This window comes from Abramis brama, assembly GCF_963993115.1.
Source record: "Abramis brama genome assembly, chromosome: 23".
Classification (NCBI taxonomy): Eukaryota; Metazoa; Chordata; class Actinopteri; order Cypriniformes; family Leuciscidae; genus Abramis; species Abramis brama.
The window spans coordinates 21,272,043-21,288,998 of NC_139985.1; the positions used below are offsets into that span (position 1 = coordinate 21,272,043).

At 46.9% G+C, this 16,956-nt stretch overlaps 2 protein-coding genes across 2 annotated transcripts in view; both read right to left on the reverse strand.

Moving 5' to 3' along the window:
- LOC311074419 (calcium/calmodulin-dependent protein kinase type IV) overlaps positions 1-16,956 on the reverse strand; it is a 158,566-nt gene that overhangs the window by 5,603 nt on the left and 136,007 nt on the right. The gene's annotated exons all lie outside the window — the stretch shown is intronic.
- LOC311074639 (zinc finger BED domain-containing protein 4-like) lies at positions 13,323-14,674 on the reverse strand. Its single transcript, XM_084101363.1, has 2 exons — positions 13,786-14,674; positions 13,323-13,694 (listed from the first exon to the last, which is right to left on the reverse strand). Exons 1-2 carry the CDS (start codon positions 14,627-14,629, stop codon positions 13,360-13,362), a joined length of 1,179 nt encoding a protein of 392 aa, XP_083957489.1. The 5' UTR covers positions 14,630-14,674; the 3' UTR covers positions 13,323-13,359.

The window sequence follows — 16,956 nt, forward strand, 5'->3', positions numbered from 1 at the left end:
GGGCCTGGTCCGTACGGATCACGGATCAACTAGTTATATATTTATATATACTAGATATAGCCTAAACCTACCCATCACACAAAACTTTATGCATTTGTACATTTTCAAAACAAAATTAATTTTGTATGATTTATAAGCTTGTGTACCCATGAAGATCTCAATTTAGGTCCCCACAGTGACATGAGTCCCCATGAGTCAGTGTGCATTCAGGTTTAAGTCCCCTTTAATAGAAAAACATGTACGCACACAATTACTCTCTCTCTCTCACACACACACACACCAAAGACAGACAGACACAATCTCACACACACACTGCATAGATACTTCATTATTTTATCACACTGGCTTCACAGCAGGCGCTTCTGGACCACCAGGGTGGACATCGTCTGGCCGAGGGTCAGCACTGTGACTTTAATCATGGCTAGTCACCATGTGCAGCTCAACCCCGACTCAGAACTACCTTTGTGCATTAAGAGTGTTTTGGCCTTCCACTGTCCTTGCAGGGTGGGCAGGTGAAGGCATGGGGGCGAGGCAAGGTGATTACGCGTTGCACTGCACCCCCCAGAGTAGCCCGGGAAAGCATGGCTGTCAAGTCTGAATCCAATTCAGCATGAGCCTCCAATCCCCTCCAGAAGCTGCCAGGCATGTGAGACAGTGAACGAAGCCATCAAACTCGACGGCACACGGCACACGGCACACTGAACGCTCAAGCCCTTATGAGAAAGGCAAGACGAACCCTCGCTGTCAGCCGTCAGCTTGACGGCACATGGCACGTTGATGTCAAGCCTTTACGAGAAAGGTGAGATGAACAACATGCCTATGTGGACATGCTCTCATGAGAGAACATGAACCACCCACGAACGCAGTCTCAGCATGTTTTAAGCCCAGGCATGTGAAACAGTGATTGTGGCCGTCAAATGAGGATTGGAAACGACCGCATCCAGAAACACACGGTTTGAATGACATCTTGAAAAAGATGCAGTGTCAAACCGTGTATGCTCTTTAAGGAAACTGCTTTCTCTGGTGCCGAGCGTACAGGGTTATGGTCGCGGCTACACAAACAGGATGATAGTGCAAGCCTGATGTGAGCACTCACATTCTCATTGAAGGCGCAACGTTCGAGCTGTGAAAACAGCTGTTTTGCTCTCTGTGAGAACGGGACCAGCGCTGTTTTTTGCTGCAATCCAACACCAGCTTTGAAAAGGCATTCTCTGGAAGAATCAGACTCGTTTTCTTCTTTTTTTAAGTTAAAACACACTCAGATAAGATTGCAGAGCAGGAACAGTACAACCGCTCAGCTCTGAAGCGAAAAGCAAAGATGTGACGCACCTTCTGCTCATTATATGCTCGCGCTACGAGGCAGAGCAGCTCATGCAATTATCACATGCCAATGTGCATTGGCTCATTTTGTTACACTCGAAGTAGATTGGTCTCTCAAAGCGATCCCAATCAGTACAGTACGTTCGACTCATGTCAAACGTGACCGAACTAAAAGGGAACACTCAGGAGAACATGGAGAAATACAACACATCTAACACAAACATTTTTGCTGCCGATCGATTGCTCCTGTCTGCCTTGCTGCTGGTTTGCGTCTGTAAGCTCCGTATAGCTTTCTGTTTTGAATCTCTATTTACTATAATTCCTTGTTGTTTATATCAACATATATTAGATATTGTCTAATATTGCCTATCAAATTAATCTGACATTGCTAGCTTTTAACTAAATTGTTATCGCTACCACAACACGCTAGTATCTCGCTAGCCTGTTAACCTGCCATCCGTGCTTGCAGTCTTTTTTTTTCTTTTTCTTTTTTTGCACGCAGTCGCACTTTTTACAAGTCTATCAAACAACTGTGGTAAGTAGGATCAGTCAACAAACACGGCGAGTAAAGTCTTCTCCTGTTATTGTCACTTGCACTTCGTGTCACATGGATAGTATAGCATTCTCTGTCAGCACTGAGGGCTTTACATTTGATAAATGCAGGGAGATAGTTAGGCTGACGGAGAACATTTCAGAACTAAAGACACTCATCTAAACTTTAATCGAGTATAGTGAGAGTGCAAGGGCTTTAGAGACTGCTTTGGATGTGACTAGCATAGTGAACTCTGTACATTGTTTGGTTCCAGCTGTAGAGCCCGTGCAGAAGTTCAGATTACCATAACAAATAGATTCTCCTCACCCACTGAAAATCCTACTGAATGTGTAGTTATTGGCGATTGTATTACACGGAATGTGAAAATAGAGACACCAGCCACCATAGTCACATGTTTTCCGGGAGCCAGAGCGCCTGACATCAAAGCAAATTTAAAAGTGCTGGCTAATGCTAATCGTAAATTCTCTAAGATTATTATTCACGTCGGCACTAATGATGTTCGACTTCGCCAGTCGGAGATTACTAAAATTAACGTTAAAGAGGTGTGTGAACTCGCAAGTACGATGTCAGACACTGTAATTTGCTCTGGCCCCCTTCCTGTTTACCGGAATGATGAGATACTTAGTAGATTGTCCTCACTCAATGGCTGGCTGTCTAAGTGGTGTCTGCAAAATAATATAGAATTCATAGACAATTGGAAAAGTTTTTGGGGCAGACCTGACCTGTTGAAAAGAGATGGTATTCATCCCTCCTGGGATGGTGCTGCTCTTCTCTCTAGTAATATGGCACATAGTCTCAGAGCTCAAACATGACGAATTGGGGCTTAGGTCAGTAATGTAATTGTCTGGTTTTAGCCAGGTTTCTGTCAAACACAGCACATCTAGGTTATAATCTGTAATCATATCATTAACAATAAGTGCTTTTGAAGTAAGGGATTGAATTCAGCAACCCGAGTTTTATCATTTGTTCATTTGTATTATATCTGTTTTTTATTTGTTGAACATTAATTAAATTTTTACCCTTAATTGGGTTTGGGAGTTTTTTGGATTTCCTAATTCGGGGAACAGACACAGTCTCTATTATATATATCTAGGTGAAAGAGTCTCTATGTAATGGGATTTATCTGACCTCAGTGACGTGAGACAGCTAGCAGACGGTCGGTTTAGCCAGTCTGTCTGCTTCCTTTAAATGAGTCCTTTTTTAAATGAGAAACTTCTGACTCTCTCTTTTCTAGCACTTTAGACACAGTTGCTCCTTTGTGCTTAAAGAAGATTAAAGAAAATAGTCCAACACCATGGTATAACAAGCATACTCAGGCTCTTAAGAGAGCAGCCAGAAAAATGGAGCGCAACTGGAAGAAAACAAAACTAGAGTTGTGTACAGAGTAGGGATGCAACGATACCATTTTTTCAGAACCGATCCGATCCGATCCCAAAAATTCTGAGTATCGGCCGATACCGATCCGTACCGATACCAGCGCAGTTTTTTTTTTATCAAGTAGAATTTCTATAACTCTGTGTTGAACTGATAATAAGAACTGAAAAAAAGAAAAACAACAACAAAAAATATATGATCATAATCTGACATAAATGCTATTATAAACTAGATTAGTGGATAATTCAGCAGTAAAATTTAGTCTAGAAAAATCACGAGTGCACAATAATTGTATAAAATTTGAACATTTTGTGAAAAAAAATGTTTAGTGGGGAACAAATTAGAGACAATAAGTGTAACACTAAATCTGGTAAAACTTTACACATTGCTCTTTGTATTGTTGTAAAATACATTCATGAAAAACAACAACAAAAATCAAAAATATAAATTATTTTATAGCCTACAATAAAATTGAGACATTTTTTAAATGTATAGCACAGCTGTTTAATGAGGTAGCAACATAATCGATAGGACAGAACAAGAATGATATGATAAAAGCAGAATGATATGAAAGGCTCCAATACAGTGCGGCACAAAGTGCTTATGCGCATCCCGAGCGCAGAATGATGCGCTTGAAGCAACATGAGTCACAGCGCGCAGCGCGTCGAGTCTGCATTGAAAAGTTTAAAGCACAAAGAAAATACATATTGATGCGTAGTGTATTATACAGTATCTATCTATGCAATAGTCTATTCAGCATTTTCTTTTAACAGTTTTAAATTTCAGTTACTGTGCGCGTGAAGAACAAATAGTACCTGACTTTACTCCAGTGTTGTGATCTAACAGACACCCGTAGAAAGTAACATGATAAAGGTACAAAGTCCAGCAAGATAAAGTTGTTTTATGCGAAACCATAGACCTTTATCTACAGATCAAGTATAATAATAGTAACATTGAATCATCTTGGAGAGAGTTTCATCGTGTTAACTGTCGTAACCGAACGCGACGCGCTGTTTGAATGCTGAATGGAAAATGACTGACAGCGCAGCTGAGGGAAACGTTTACGTGATCTTGAATTTAACGACTTAAATATTAATTTATATCTCACATTATACTATATAATGGCTTCAGAACACTTATAACATTGTGCACGAAAACTTATGGTGCTTTATAATGTTTGTGTGCCTTTTGTGGGGCTTAACAATAACACTGAATAGTATATGTCACGGGGTGACTATGTTCAGTGGGGGTGGAACGCACACGCCAGGGAATGGGTTTCCCTCGGGAATGTTTTTAATGTAACACCCAGCAACATGGCTGTTTCCTGTGCCTGGATGTAAACAGTGACAATCTAGCGATCTAATAGATAAATCAGCTTCAGGTGTTCGGCGGGAAGAATCTATGCTGGCGATTGGCCCGCATGTGTGGCGGGAGTGCTTTATATGTTCATTGTTGCCGACAGTTCGGGGGCAGCAGACGCGGGGGAGAACGCGGCGGAGGCGAGGGAGAGACCGGCGCCGAGACCGGCGTCCAGGAAGGGGCGCTCGGCCGACGAGTGCAGCAGACGCGGGGAGAGACCGGCGCCCAGGAAGGGGCGCTCGGCCGATGAAAGTGCAGCAGATGCGGGGGAGAGACCGGTATTATTGAATAATACAAACTTTGGATTATTCGCCGTCGTCGAAGGTGCGCCAGAGATACTACACTGTCTCCTGCATCCGATGGCGACTGTTTGCAACCTGTGCAGGGGCTCCATCGTGCCCCCGGATACGCACCTGTTTTGTGTTGCGTGCATGGGACTGGCCCATGCTGAGTCAGCCCTCAGAGATGAAGGGTCCTGCGACCACTGCGCGGACATGTCCCTGCGAGCTCTCAAGGCCAGGAGGGACGAAGCTCGCGCAGCAGCGGGGATTGGGCCTACCGCCGCCTCCGAGCCGCTGGTAGACCCCCCCAACCGCGGAGTCGAGGTTCGACCTCCGGTGAGCTTCCCCGACCCCACCTTTCACCCCCCCCGCGAGGTCGCTGACTTCGTTTCCTTCGGGGCGAGTGAGGAAGATGACTCCATGTCTCTCTCTGCCTCCGAGATCGACTGGGGTGCGGATCAGGCCGCACCACTGGCGGCCGCGGAGCAAGAGACCCCGGCGGACCTGCAGGAAGAGCTCTTTCGCATCCTCTCTAAGGCCGTCGAGGAATTGGACCTCTCGTGGAAAGCTCCCGATGAGCCGTCGAAGAGCAAACTCGACGCGTGGTTCCTCCAATCGAGCCGCCGTCAGGCCGCTTCGAGAGGAGGAACCCCACTTTTTCCTGATGTGCATGCGCACGTGGTGAAGTCGTGGGCGGCCCCGCAATCGGCGCGCACCCTCACTTCCACCCAGGCCATGTTTGCCCCCGTGGACGAGGCGGGGGACCACGGCTACCTCCGCATCCCCCCCGTCGAGGAGACCGTCGCCGCGCATCTCTGCCCGTCGGCTCCCGCTCTGGGCTCGGACCGCAGCCTGCCGTCCCGAGCTTGCAGATTTACGGCCCACCAAGCTAACAAAGCCTACGGTGCAGCGGGGGAGGCGGTTTCTGCACTTCACGCTATGGCCGTGCTACAAGTGCTGCAGGCTAAGCAGCTGAAGTCCCTGGATGGCGCCGCCTCTATCGACGCTGACGCCATTCGGGATCTTCGTTCGGCCACGGACCTCGCGCTCCTGGCCACGAAGCGTTCGGCCCAGGCGATTGGCCGTTCGATGGGCTTCCTGGTGGTCCTCCACAGACACCTGTGGCTAACCCTGTCGGACGTGCAGGAAGCTGACAGGAAAACGCTGTTGAACGCGCCTATCTCCTCTGCAGGTCTGTTCGGAGACGCCGTTGAGAAGGTCACCGAGCGTTATTCTGAGACCCAGAAAAAGGCGAAGGCTATGAGCCATGTTATTCCGCGGAGGGCGCCCCCGCCGCCGCCTCGCTCTCGTTCGTCTTCCACCTCGGGCCGTCAACCTCAGGCTGCGGCCAGACAGCAGTCAGCGCCCCGCCCGGGACCGGATGCCCGCAGAGGACGAAGCGGCCAGTGGCAGGGAGTGGGTAGCAAGAGAACGGCTCGGAGGAGCCCGCGCAGAAAACCCGCCGCGTCCCCTGCGAGACCCAAGCAATCCTCCTGACCGCTTGGGCAAGAGGAGAAGAGAGCGCCAGGTTGGCCCCGCGCCCAAGCGACGCGCTCAAGAGCACTTAGTCCCTCAACGTTCTGCGAGCGACACGTGCAGTTATGTGAATGTTGTGAATGTTGTTTCTTGTGCAAAAATAAAACAAATTACCACTTCACAAACAGAGCTCTTTTCCCCTCTTGCACCGCACACTGTGTTACCCGCCCTGCCCTCGAGCAGCGCAGAGTCACAGTCATTAAGCATAAATGTTCCCAGCCCTTATATAGCGGCGATGACCGCAGCGGTGATGACCGCAGGTTTAGATCGGCCCACGCTCAGTCGTTTTCAGGCAGCGTGGGAAGCTATTCCGGGCATTTCACCATGGGTGTTAAATATAGTTCGGCACGGGTACACACTTCAGTTCAAACGCAGACCACCCCGCTTCCGCGGCGTAATCCAGTCATTAACTCTGCCCCAAAACGCTCATGTGCTGAGGCAGGAAGTGTGCAGTTTGCTCGAGAAGAAAGCGATAGAACCGGTCCCCCCGAGCGAGCGGGAGAGCGGGTTCTACAGCCGCTACTTCGTTGTGCCGAAGAAGGGAGGGGGTCTCCGCCCCATACTGGATCTGAGACCCGTCAACAGAGCGCTTCACAAGCGCGCATTCAGGATGACTACTCTGAAACAGATCCTGGCACAAATTCGCCCCGGGGATTGGTTCGCTTCAGTAGATTTGAAGGACGCTTACTTTCATATCCAGATAGTAAAGCGCCACAGGAGATTCCTGAGGTTTGCGTTTGAAAATTCGGTGTACCAATACACGGTGCTTCCGTTTGGACTAGCCCTGGCCCCCCGAACATTTTCGAAATGTGTAGACGCGGCTCTTTCACCCCTCAGGTCGAGCGGGATGCGCGTTTTGAACTATCTGGACGACTGGCTGGTTCTCGCACAGTCGAGAGAGACACTGGTCAGCCATGTGGAAGCCCTCCTTCGACACTTGGAGATGCTCGGTTTGAGGGTGAACGTTCAGAAAAGTGTGCTCACACCGAGTCAGACTACCACATTCCTGGGAGTATGCTTGGATTCGGTGAGAATGAGAGCGCGCCTCACCCCCGAGCGAGCGGAGGCTCTGAGCTCTTCCCTCGGTCGCTTCAGACCTGGCAGGCTCGTCCCACTGAAAGAGTTTCAGAGGCTACTGGGACGGATGGCAGCGGCTTCTTCAGTGTGTCATCTGGGGTTACTGCATATGAGACCGCTTCAGCACTGGCCCCCCGAGTGCGTGGTATTCCGGCCACAAGCGCATTATGGTCACTCACGGATGCGCCCGCGCCCTGGCCCCGTGGAAGAACCCGGATCTTTTCAGCTCAGGTGTTCCTATCGGCATAGTGGCACGGCGCGTGGAGGTCCTGACGGACGCTTCGTCCACCGGATGGGGAGCGGTCTGCTTGGGCAAGCCTGCCTCGGGTCGGTGGTCAGAGAGGCAAATGGAGTGGCACATAAATCGCTTAGAGCTGGAAGCGGTCTCTCTAGCTCTCAAAGCTTTCCGGTCTCGGCTGGAGCAGCGGCATGTGTTGATTCGGACCAACAACACTTCCGTGGTCTCGTACATAAATCGTCAAGGTGGTGTACATTCCAGAGCCCTATTCAAGCAGGCGGAATCCCTTCTGCTTTGGGCAGACCGGTTTTTCCTCTCGGTGAGAGCGGCACACATCCCCGGTGTTCTGAATCGCGGGGCGGATATGCTCTCGAGGAGCGGGATTCCTCAAGGGGAATGGAGGCTTCACCCCGGGACGGTTCAACTGATATGGAATCGTTTCGGCAGAGCGGAGGTCGACCTCTTTGCAACGAGCGAGAACACGCATTGTCAGATGTTCTTCTCGCTGTCCCGTTCCCCCCGGGAGATGGACGCGCTAACGGCGCTATGGCCGAAAGTCTGTCTCTATGCCTTTCCACCGGTGAAAATTTTGCCCATGGTGTTGTGCAAAATCAGGGAGGAGAAGGCGGCGGTGACTCTGGTAGCCCCTTACTGGCCGAATCAGCCTTGGTTCGTGGATTTGATAGAGTTACTGGCAGGGCAGCCTTGGGAGATTCCGCTCAGGAAGGACTTGCTGTCTCAGGCGAGCGGATCGATCTGACATCCCAGCCCCGGGCTGTGGAGCTTACATGTGTGGCCGCTGCAGGGTCACTGAGCGGGCTGGATGCGCTGCATTCGCGAGTTTTGAATACCATCGCGGAAGCGCGAGCCCCGTCCACTAGGCGCCTGTATGCTCTGAAATGAGGTGTTTTCTCAAAATGGTGTCAGGATGTCGATATAGACCCAGCGAGCTGCTCTGTGTCGGATATTCTACGCTTCCTTCAGTACAGGATGGATGAAGGAAGCCTACCATCCACTCTGAAGGTATATGTGGCCGCTATTGCCGCGTTTCACAACCCTGTTGACGGTCAGTCTATCGATAGACATGCGTCGGTGACACAGTTCCTCAGAGGAGCTAGGAGATTATGCCCTGCACGGCCGCCTTCGGTGCCGCCGTGGGATTTTGCTTTGGTCTTGGAGGCTTTGTCACGACCGCCTTTTGAACCCTTGGCTTCGATCGCCATTAAGGAGCTTTCAGTTAAAACGGCGCTGCTTCTCGCTCTCGCTTCGGCGAAGCGGGTTGGGGATTTACAAGCTTTCTCTGTAAGTGAAGATTGTATTCGCTTTGGACCGGGAAACTGTAATGTGACGCTCATACCGAGACCGGGTTACGTCCCTAAGTCGCTCAATACCCCGTTCAGAGCGCAGATTGTTTCTCTGCCTGCCCTGTCCGCTGAGGCATCAACCTCTCAGGGTTCGGATGCTCAGAGTGCTATTTGCCCAGTCAGAGCGCTCCGGGAATACATTTCTCGCTCGGCCGCTTTTCGTCAATCGGACCAGCTATTTGTGTGCTTTGCTGGGTGCAATAAGGGACGGGGGGTCTCTAAACAGAGGCTTGCTCACTGGATTGTGGACGCTATTGTTTTGGCTTATGATTGCCTGGGGCAGGAATGCCCCCTTAACGTCAAGGCCCATTCAACTAGGGCGATCGCCTCCTCGTGGGCCTGGACTAAGGGTATGTCTATTCAGGATTTATGTCTTGCAGCTGGCTGGTCTTCTCAGAACACGTTCGCCAGGTTTTACAAATTGGATTTACCCTCTGTAGCGTCTCGAGTGCTTTCGGTGAGTTGATTGCATTACGCAGCATTGAGAGAGCGGCTCTGCGCTTTGCTCATGAGCTGTTCTATGTGCTATTTGTGTGTGTGTTTTTAGACTGTGTCACCGCAATGCATTGGCCTTCTCTTACTGTTGTTGCCCTGTTGCTCTGGAACAGTGCTAACTTTCCCCGGTTATACTGCTCAGGATATGCAAATTCTGGCAGTGTTTTGTGAGCTTGTGATTGGTTCCTTTGGACCTATCAGAGGTTAGAGGTTCGCCATTGGTCAATCTCGGCCTATCAGATGCTCGCATGCTGGGGCGGCAGTCTTGGTATTGGGTTCTGTTGTCAGTGGTTGTTATGCTGCCACGGCGGGATTCTATACAGTTCCCATATACGACATCCGTAATGTCGAAGTTACGTAGCCTTGATAGGGAACGTCTCCGGTTACTTTCGTAACCTCGGTTCCCTGAAAGGCAAGGAACGAGACATTACGCTCGCCGCCGTGTTCGCTTGATTTAAGCGTTTTTGTTCGATTCTGAATGGAATTGACGCTGCACTTGCTTTATACTGCAACAAGGTTCAGTATTTGCATATTTGCGTCAATTGGCCAGCTCTGCTGGCGTTAGCCTATAAGATTTCAGCGGAAGTGAAGGATGAGAGGAGTTCCCATATACGACATCCGTAATGTCTCGTTCCTTGCCTTTCAGGGAACCGAGGTTACGAAAGTAACCGGAGACGTTTCCTCCATTCTCTGTCTGAGTCCAGTGAAGAGCCTGCTAAAGCTGTGAGTTATACGTACCCGCCATTCTCTGTCTGAGTCCAGTGAAGAGCCTGCTAAAGCTGTGAGTCATACGTACCCTCCATTCTCTGTCTGAGTCCAGTGAAGAGCCTGCTAAAGCTGTGAGTTATACGTACCTGCCATTCTCTGTCTGAGTCCAGTGAAGAGCCTGCTAAAGCTGTGTTTGTCTGAGTAGAGAACGAGGAACTGCTGGTCGATTCCTCCTGGGAGTAATTGCTCACTTCAAAGACTCTTTTAATCAGTTAATAAATATAAAACCTTTTGAAGCTATTCTGTGTCCTGTTCTGACTTTGTGGGAATACGGTCTTGCTCCTCAGGGTGGTACGTAATTTGAGGGAGAGGCGGCTAGCACCACCCCTGCCTGTGACATACGCACAATATCGGCTTTGGATCGGCCTTGTCTGACCGATACCCGATCCGCCAAAAATGGCAGTATCGGAGCCGATACCGATACTGAGTATCGGATCGGTGCATCCCTAGTACAGAGAGGCCTTAAAAGCTGCTAGATCTGCTTATTTTATCAGCAAACTGTCCCAGTCCGGTCCTGGTCTGATGAGGCCAACATGACAACATCATCCGCAAAAAGCAGAGATCAAACTGCTGGCAGTGCAAACCAAGCTCCTGCTCCGGTCGCACAGGAACCGGACCGCCCTTAACAGAGGTCCCCGAACCCCATACTCCCAGAGCATCCTCCACAGGATCCGCGGGGGACACAGTCGAATGCCACATGACAAAGGTGGGTTGGTTGGGCAAACTCCCATGAACCCTCCAGCACCCTGGAGAGGGTATAGAGCTGGTCCAGTGTTCCACGACCGGGACGAAAACCACACTGTTCCTCCTGAATCCAGGGTTCGACTAGATTATATTAATGCTATTATGGGTGGCTGCCCTGCACGCTTAATAAACAAACTACAGCTGGTCCAAAACGCAGCAGCTAGAGTTCTTACCAGAACCAGGAAGTATGACCATATTAGCCCGGTTCTATCAACACTGCATTGGCTCCCTATTAAACATTGCATCCATTACATTTTATGCGATGTCAGCTTAATGTAGATTTTATATGAAACAAAAATGAATAGGATAATAGCCTACCTGGTAACTTTCAACACAGTTGGTTTTTTAGTCGCAGGAGTCTGGCGACGAAGACAACAATGTCGTCTGATCGTGTCGTCTGAGACATGAACACCCGACTGCATCAGAAATGTCCTGATGTTAGATAAAAGATGTCCTGCTCTCCACATAGACCTGATCTTGATGCTCATCTCAGGGGAAATCTTCGCCATGGTCGACGGTGTGGCCGAACTCGAGCTCAAAAAAACAGGACCAGTTATAGCCTAACGTCTAAAAAGAGGCCGCCCCTGTCATTTATTATGTTTTAATTTCCTGAGTTGTGAGCATTGGTGTTAATAGGGCGATTAAAAGGCGATTTGTGAGCTAATGTTAAGGGATTAAAATGTAATGGCCTAAAGTAGAGGTGTTTGTTTAACAGTTATGCAACTATCTAGCTATTCAATAGGCTATAAAGCAAACATGATTGCAATAACAACCCAAATCTTGCTAATGATCAGTTAATTTCCCAGGTACTGTATAGGCTATATGCACTTTGAAATAATGGGTCTTATATGGCTCTTTGTCTGGGTAAATGGTTCCATCACAACCCTGTAAATGTACATGTAAAATATACATGTTTTGTATTTTGTAACTATGTATCATGAGCTATTAGTCATACAATTGGTGGCCTTTTTCCCCTTTTTAATTTAACAAGAATAATTAGCGAGTGGGGCTGATGTATCTCCAATTGACTAAAATATGAATTACATTCCTTTGTGTAACATAAGATGTGATATGGCCCTGAATGTGTTTTTTGAAATCATGAAAAGTGTTGCCGCTATCAGTTCAGTGGCAATGGCTCATCATCACAGACGAGCGCCTCACAGACAGGGTAAAATCACAATACCAAATGCACACTAAAGTGTCCCTGTTTGTGATATAGAATTATTGATGAATACCTTTAGCTTTGAAGGTTACCCGATCACACTAAATGCGCCTCTATAGCACGCATTGTGTTTATCATGCAATTTATACGCCAAAATGAGTTTTTACGTGCATAGGCCTACTGTATGATACGCATGGGTAGGTTTAGGGTAGGTTTAGTAGTGGTAGGGTACGTGCATATGATAGGCATGGGTAGTATTAGTCGTGTGGGGTGCGTGTATTACACGCAAAATGTGTGTATCAAATGCACGCGAAAACTGCGTCATATGCACGTAAAAACTAATTTTCGCGTATAAATTGCACGATAAACACAATGCGTGCAATCACACACACTTAAAAAACACATTTTACGCCATTGAATGTAACACTTTAGGAAATAAGACTTTGGAAATATGTACGTTAATATTAATGTTAGTAGGCCTATATATGGTGATCCTTCATCCATGTGCTTCCGCATTAATGCCCAATGAAGCATGCTTGGGAGCTCAGTTGTGATTTCGTGGGTTTCATAAGCTGTAAGCATAATCATCAAAATTATAACAAATAAAGGCTTGGAATATCTCACTTTGCATGTAATGAGTATATATAATATATTAGTTTCACCTGTTAAGTTGAATTCTTGAAATAAATCAACTTTTTGATGATATTCTAATTTTATGACCAGCACCTGTATATATCATATTGGATTTTTTGAAGGGACAAGACAAAGAGAATTTTACTTGCCCGGCCTGATTAGAACAATGAAAAAAATAATAAAAATAACTAGGGAATCACTAAACCGAGAGAATGATTCTGATTTTATGACATTTATTGTAAGTTGCAATCGATAGTGGATAATAAATACTAGGAGTTGCACGACTACTGATTTCTGCTAGTCGATTTCTTATCAAAACAATACTGGAGTTACGCGACTACTCGTGGTTCATGCTACTGTAAATGAAAAGACATGAAATAGTTCTTATCAATAAATGTTTATTAATTTATAGCCTAATGCAACAATTACAAAAGTAAACTCTCAAAACATTATAATTATGACATTACATATTTTAATTTTACGTGTAACATTCTTTCACTTGGTGTACTGGTGGCAGGGACAGCAATATTAGATTTAGCCAGCTTGGATAGCCTAGGAAACCGGTGTTCATTACATGCCCACCATTCGAGTGGATTCCCCATGGTGGGAATGTCAGGCATCTGAAAAAAATCTTGAATCTCATCTTCACTGGTAGTTGGAGTTTTGTAGTTTTTTGCACTTTTGTAGTTACATCCAAAGTGCTCCTCGAGATCAGCCTCGAGTCTTGTTTTTTTTATGCTCACTGGGCAACGCGTTGTCCCGCTGCAGCCCGCGGCAACCTCCTGTTCACCTGTTGTGACAGTGAAATATGCATCAAGAAGTGATTTATATAAAAAATATAAAAAAATTTTTTTACTATTAGCTAATTATTATTAGCTCACCTGAAGTTTCTGAATGCTTTGTCTCGCTGTCATGCAATAATTCGGCGAGATGAGCTTTGACATCCTCTCTAGCTTTCTCTGGTAGAAACAGCAAACCCTTAAACCGTGGATTCAAGATGCACGCGCTAATAGGTAGAGATTTGGCTACGGTTTCAGAGTCCAGTTTAAACCGCATAACCAACTGTTTCCGAACCGTCTCTTTGAATGCCTGAGTGGCTGTGAGATCACCCACGCTGGGCCGCAGAGTGTTTTCTGTCAGATTGATAAGCACTTGATTTGGAAAGGACAGGCCGACGTGCAGCTCTCCACACATGATTGTTGTCGCCTTAGCCAGCAGACTCAGTATGGGAAGCAGCTGTTCAATCAGATCCCAGCAAGATGACTTTATTACCAGAGTTTTTCGATACTGGACATTAGTTACCGCTTCGTCAGCGAGTACAGCTTGTACTGGGATTCTCTGCTCGTAAAGCCAATCCAACATGTCGAATGTGGAATTCCATCTAGTAGCACAATCACTTTGGAGTTTTCTCCCTCTGATGGATAGCTGCTCCTGACGTGCTTTCAATGCGTGGGTCGCCACTGAAGAGTGACGGAAGTTACTGACGACTCGCCTGGCAGCGTCAATGGCCTTCGAGACCACAGGTAAATCCAAACCTGCCTTAACTGCAAGCTGTAACGTGTGTCCGCTGCAGCCAATGTGGTGGGGCAAGGCCTTACATATTTCCATGGCCAAGTTCATATGGTTTGCGTTGTAATGAACTGTGCAGAATATGCGTAACTCCCACTCATTAATGGTTTCTGTGAGCTTCTGCACAATGTTTACAGCTGTGTGTCTCCCTGGCATGATAGTTGTGCCTAACACGCTTGATTTCAACTCCCATAGTTCATTGATGTAGTGAGCCGTTATTGTTATATATGGATCCATGGTGCACGAAGTCCAGAGATCAGTAGTGATGGAGACGTTCTTGTCTTTCATTTCAGACGCAATGTCCACTTTTAGAGAGTCGTATTTGTGGCCAATTACTTTCCAGTGTAGCATTCGATGGAACGGTGTAACTGGGTTCAAAGGAGTTGATAATTCCCCTGAATCCCTCTTCTGAAACTGCAGAGAGTGGTCTTATATCATTCACTATAAAATCCAAGAGTAAATCTGTTATTGTCACGGTTCATGGATCCGTGTGTTCATTTTGCGTATTTGTCTGATGTGTTTGTGGATATTGGGTGTGTGTGTGGTGGCTTGTTTGTTGCCTAGTAACCAGCTGATCACTCCAATTAGTCATTCAGCTGCCTATATCTAGCTGGAGTGAGAAATGCTTGGTGTTGGTTCGTCACTCGTTTTGTTCTCTCTCTCAGTTCCAAGTCTGAGTTTCCAAGCTGAGTTCATTCCTGCATCCTCGTCTGTCCACACAGTTCAGATATCGATCTAGAGTTTTCTTCAACCAGCAGTCCTGTCTGAGTTCCACGCTGAGTTTGATTCCTGTCTCTTCACCAACATCTCTCTCTATTTGATTACTGCATTGAGTTCGCCAGCCTTGAGGTTGTGCCTATCTGTCTGAGTATTATCGCTGTCCTGACTGTCTCAATAAACTGCCATACTTGCATTTCGATCTACGACTCTCATTGTGACAGTTTTACCCGTCTTCTCCTCTCTGTAATCGGGCGTTTACAGAATTCACCAATGCTTGTTTGCTTCGTGGTGTGTTTCACTAACATTTGCCTTCGTTGCTGGATGTTTCAGTCGTAGGTGGTTGTGCATAGCTGTCGTACTGCTATTGTATTTTAAAGTAGTCTTACAGAGTTGGCAAATTACGATATTTTTGTCATTCTTGATGAAATACTTCCACACATCTGATGTGTGGTGTCTGTTGGTGACGTTCGCCATTTTATATTAATTTATGGTTAATGCACGCTCGAGTAGTCGATTTTTTTCCGACAGCGCCGACTAGTGGCTGAAGTAGAAGATTTCTCACATAGTCTATGCATGCCCTAATAAATACATTACTATCGGTGACAATGTTTTGCTGTTGAGGTTCGCAGCCTCTGGAGGAGAAATCGAAACAAATGAGCGCAGCACTCACACTTGCGAAGACACAGTTGCTTGTGGTCCCGTCCAACCCAACACTGCAACTTCTCCATTCAGCTAGGTTCGTCATCCATAACTCCATCAAGGTCAGCCAGGAACCTTGGAGTTGTGATTGATGATCAATTGAACTTTACAGGTCACATTGCTAGAACTGCAGATTTGCCTTATACAACATCAGGAGTATCAGGCCCTTCCTATCAGAGCATGCTACACAACTCCTTGTCCAAGCACTTGTTCTATACACACTGGACTATTGTAATGCTCTCCTGGCAGGTTTTCCAGCTTGCACTATCAAACCTCTGCAACTGATCCAAAATTCTGCAGCTAGAGTGGTCTTTAACGAGCCGAAGAGAGCACACGTCACTCCTCTCCTCACAAAATTGCATTGGTTGCCAGTTGCTGCTCGCATCAAATTCAAGTCACTGACTTTTGCCTACAGAACCACTGGCTCTGCTCCCTTTTACCTAAACTCATTACTTCAGACTTACGTGCCATCCAGAAACTTGCGCTATGCAAGTGAATGCCGTCTTGTGGTGCCATCTCAAAGAGGCACTAAATCTCTTTCTCTGACCTTTTCCTGGTCTGTTCCTTGCTGTGGAATGATCTGCCTAACTCAACCAGAGCGGCTGAGTCTTTGTCCATTTTCAAGAAACGGCTGAAGACGCATCTTTTTCGGCAACACTTGATCCATTAAAGGTCCCATTGCATGGATTATTTTATTATTTTAGAATGTTTCCTGGGGTGCCCTTATAATGTTAGTATCAAAAGTTGTTATAATTTAGAAATAAAAGGCATATTTCCTAGCCTGATTTTAGCCTCTGATTTGAACGCTCTGTTTGAAGGGGCGTGTCTGCTGTGAGACTTCAGTGTAAACGCCCACTGCTGTGATTGGCTGAAATGCTTGCATATGAAATATCTCGCATTACATGTAGAACTCTCTCAAAAACGTTTACTATTACAGCTATTATACGTTTTTACTATTACAGCTATCTGGATTAACAAATCGTGGGCTGTTGGGCTGGGGTATAACTTAGAGCATGAAAATTGTTCGGCTCGATGAGGTCTATATATGTACCGAGTTTCAGACT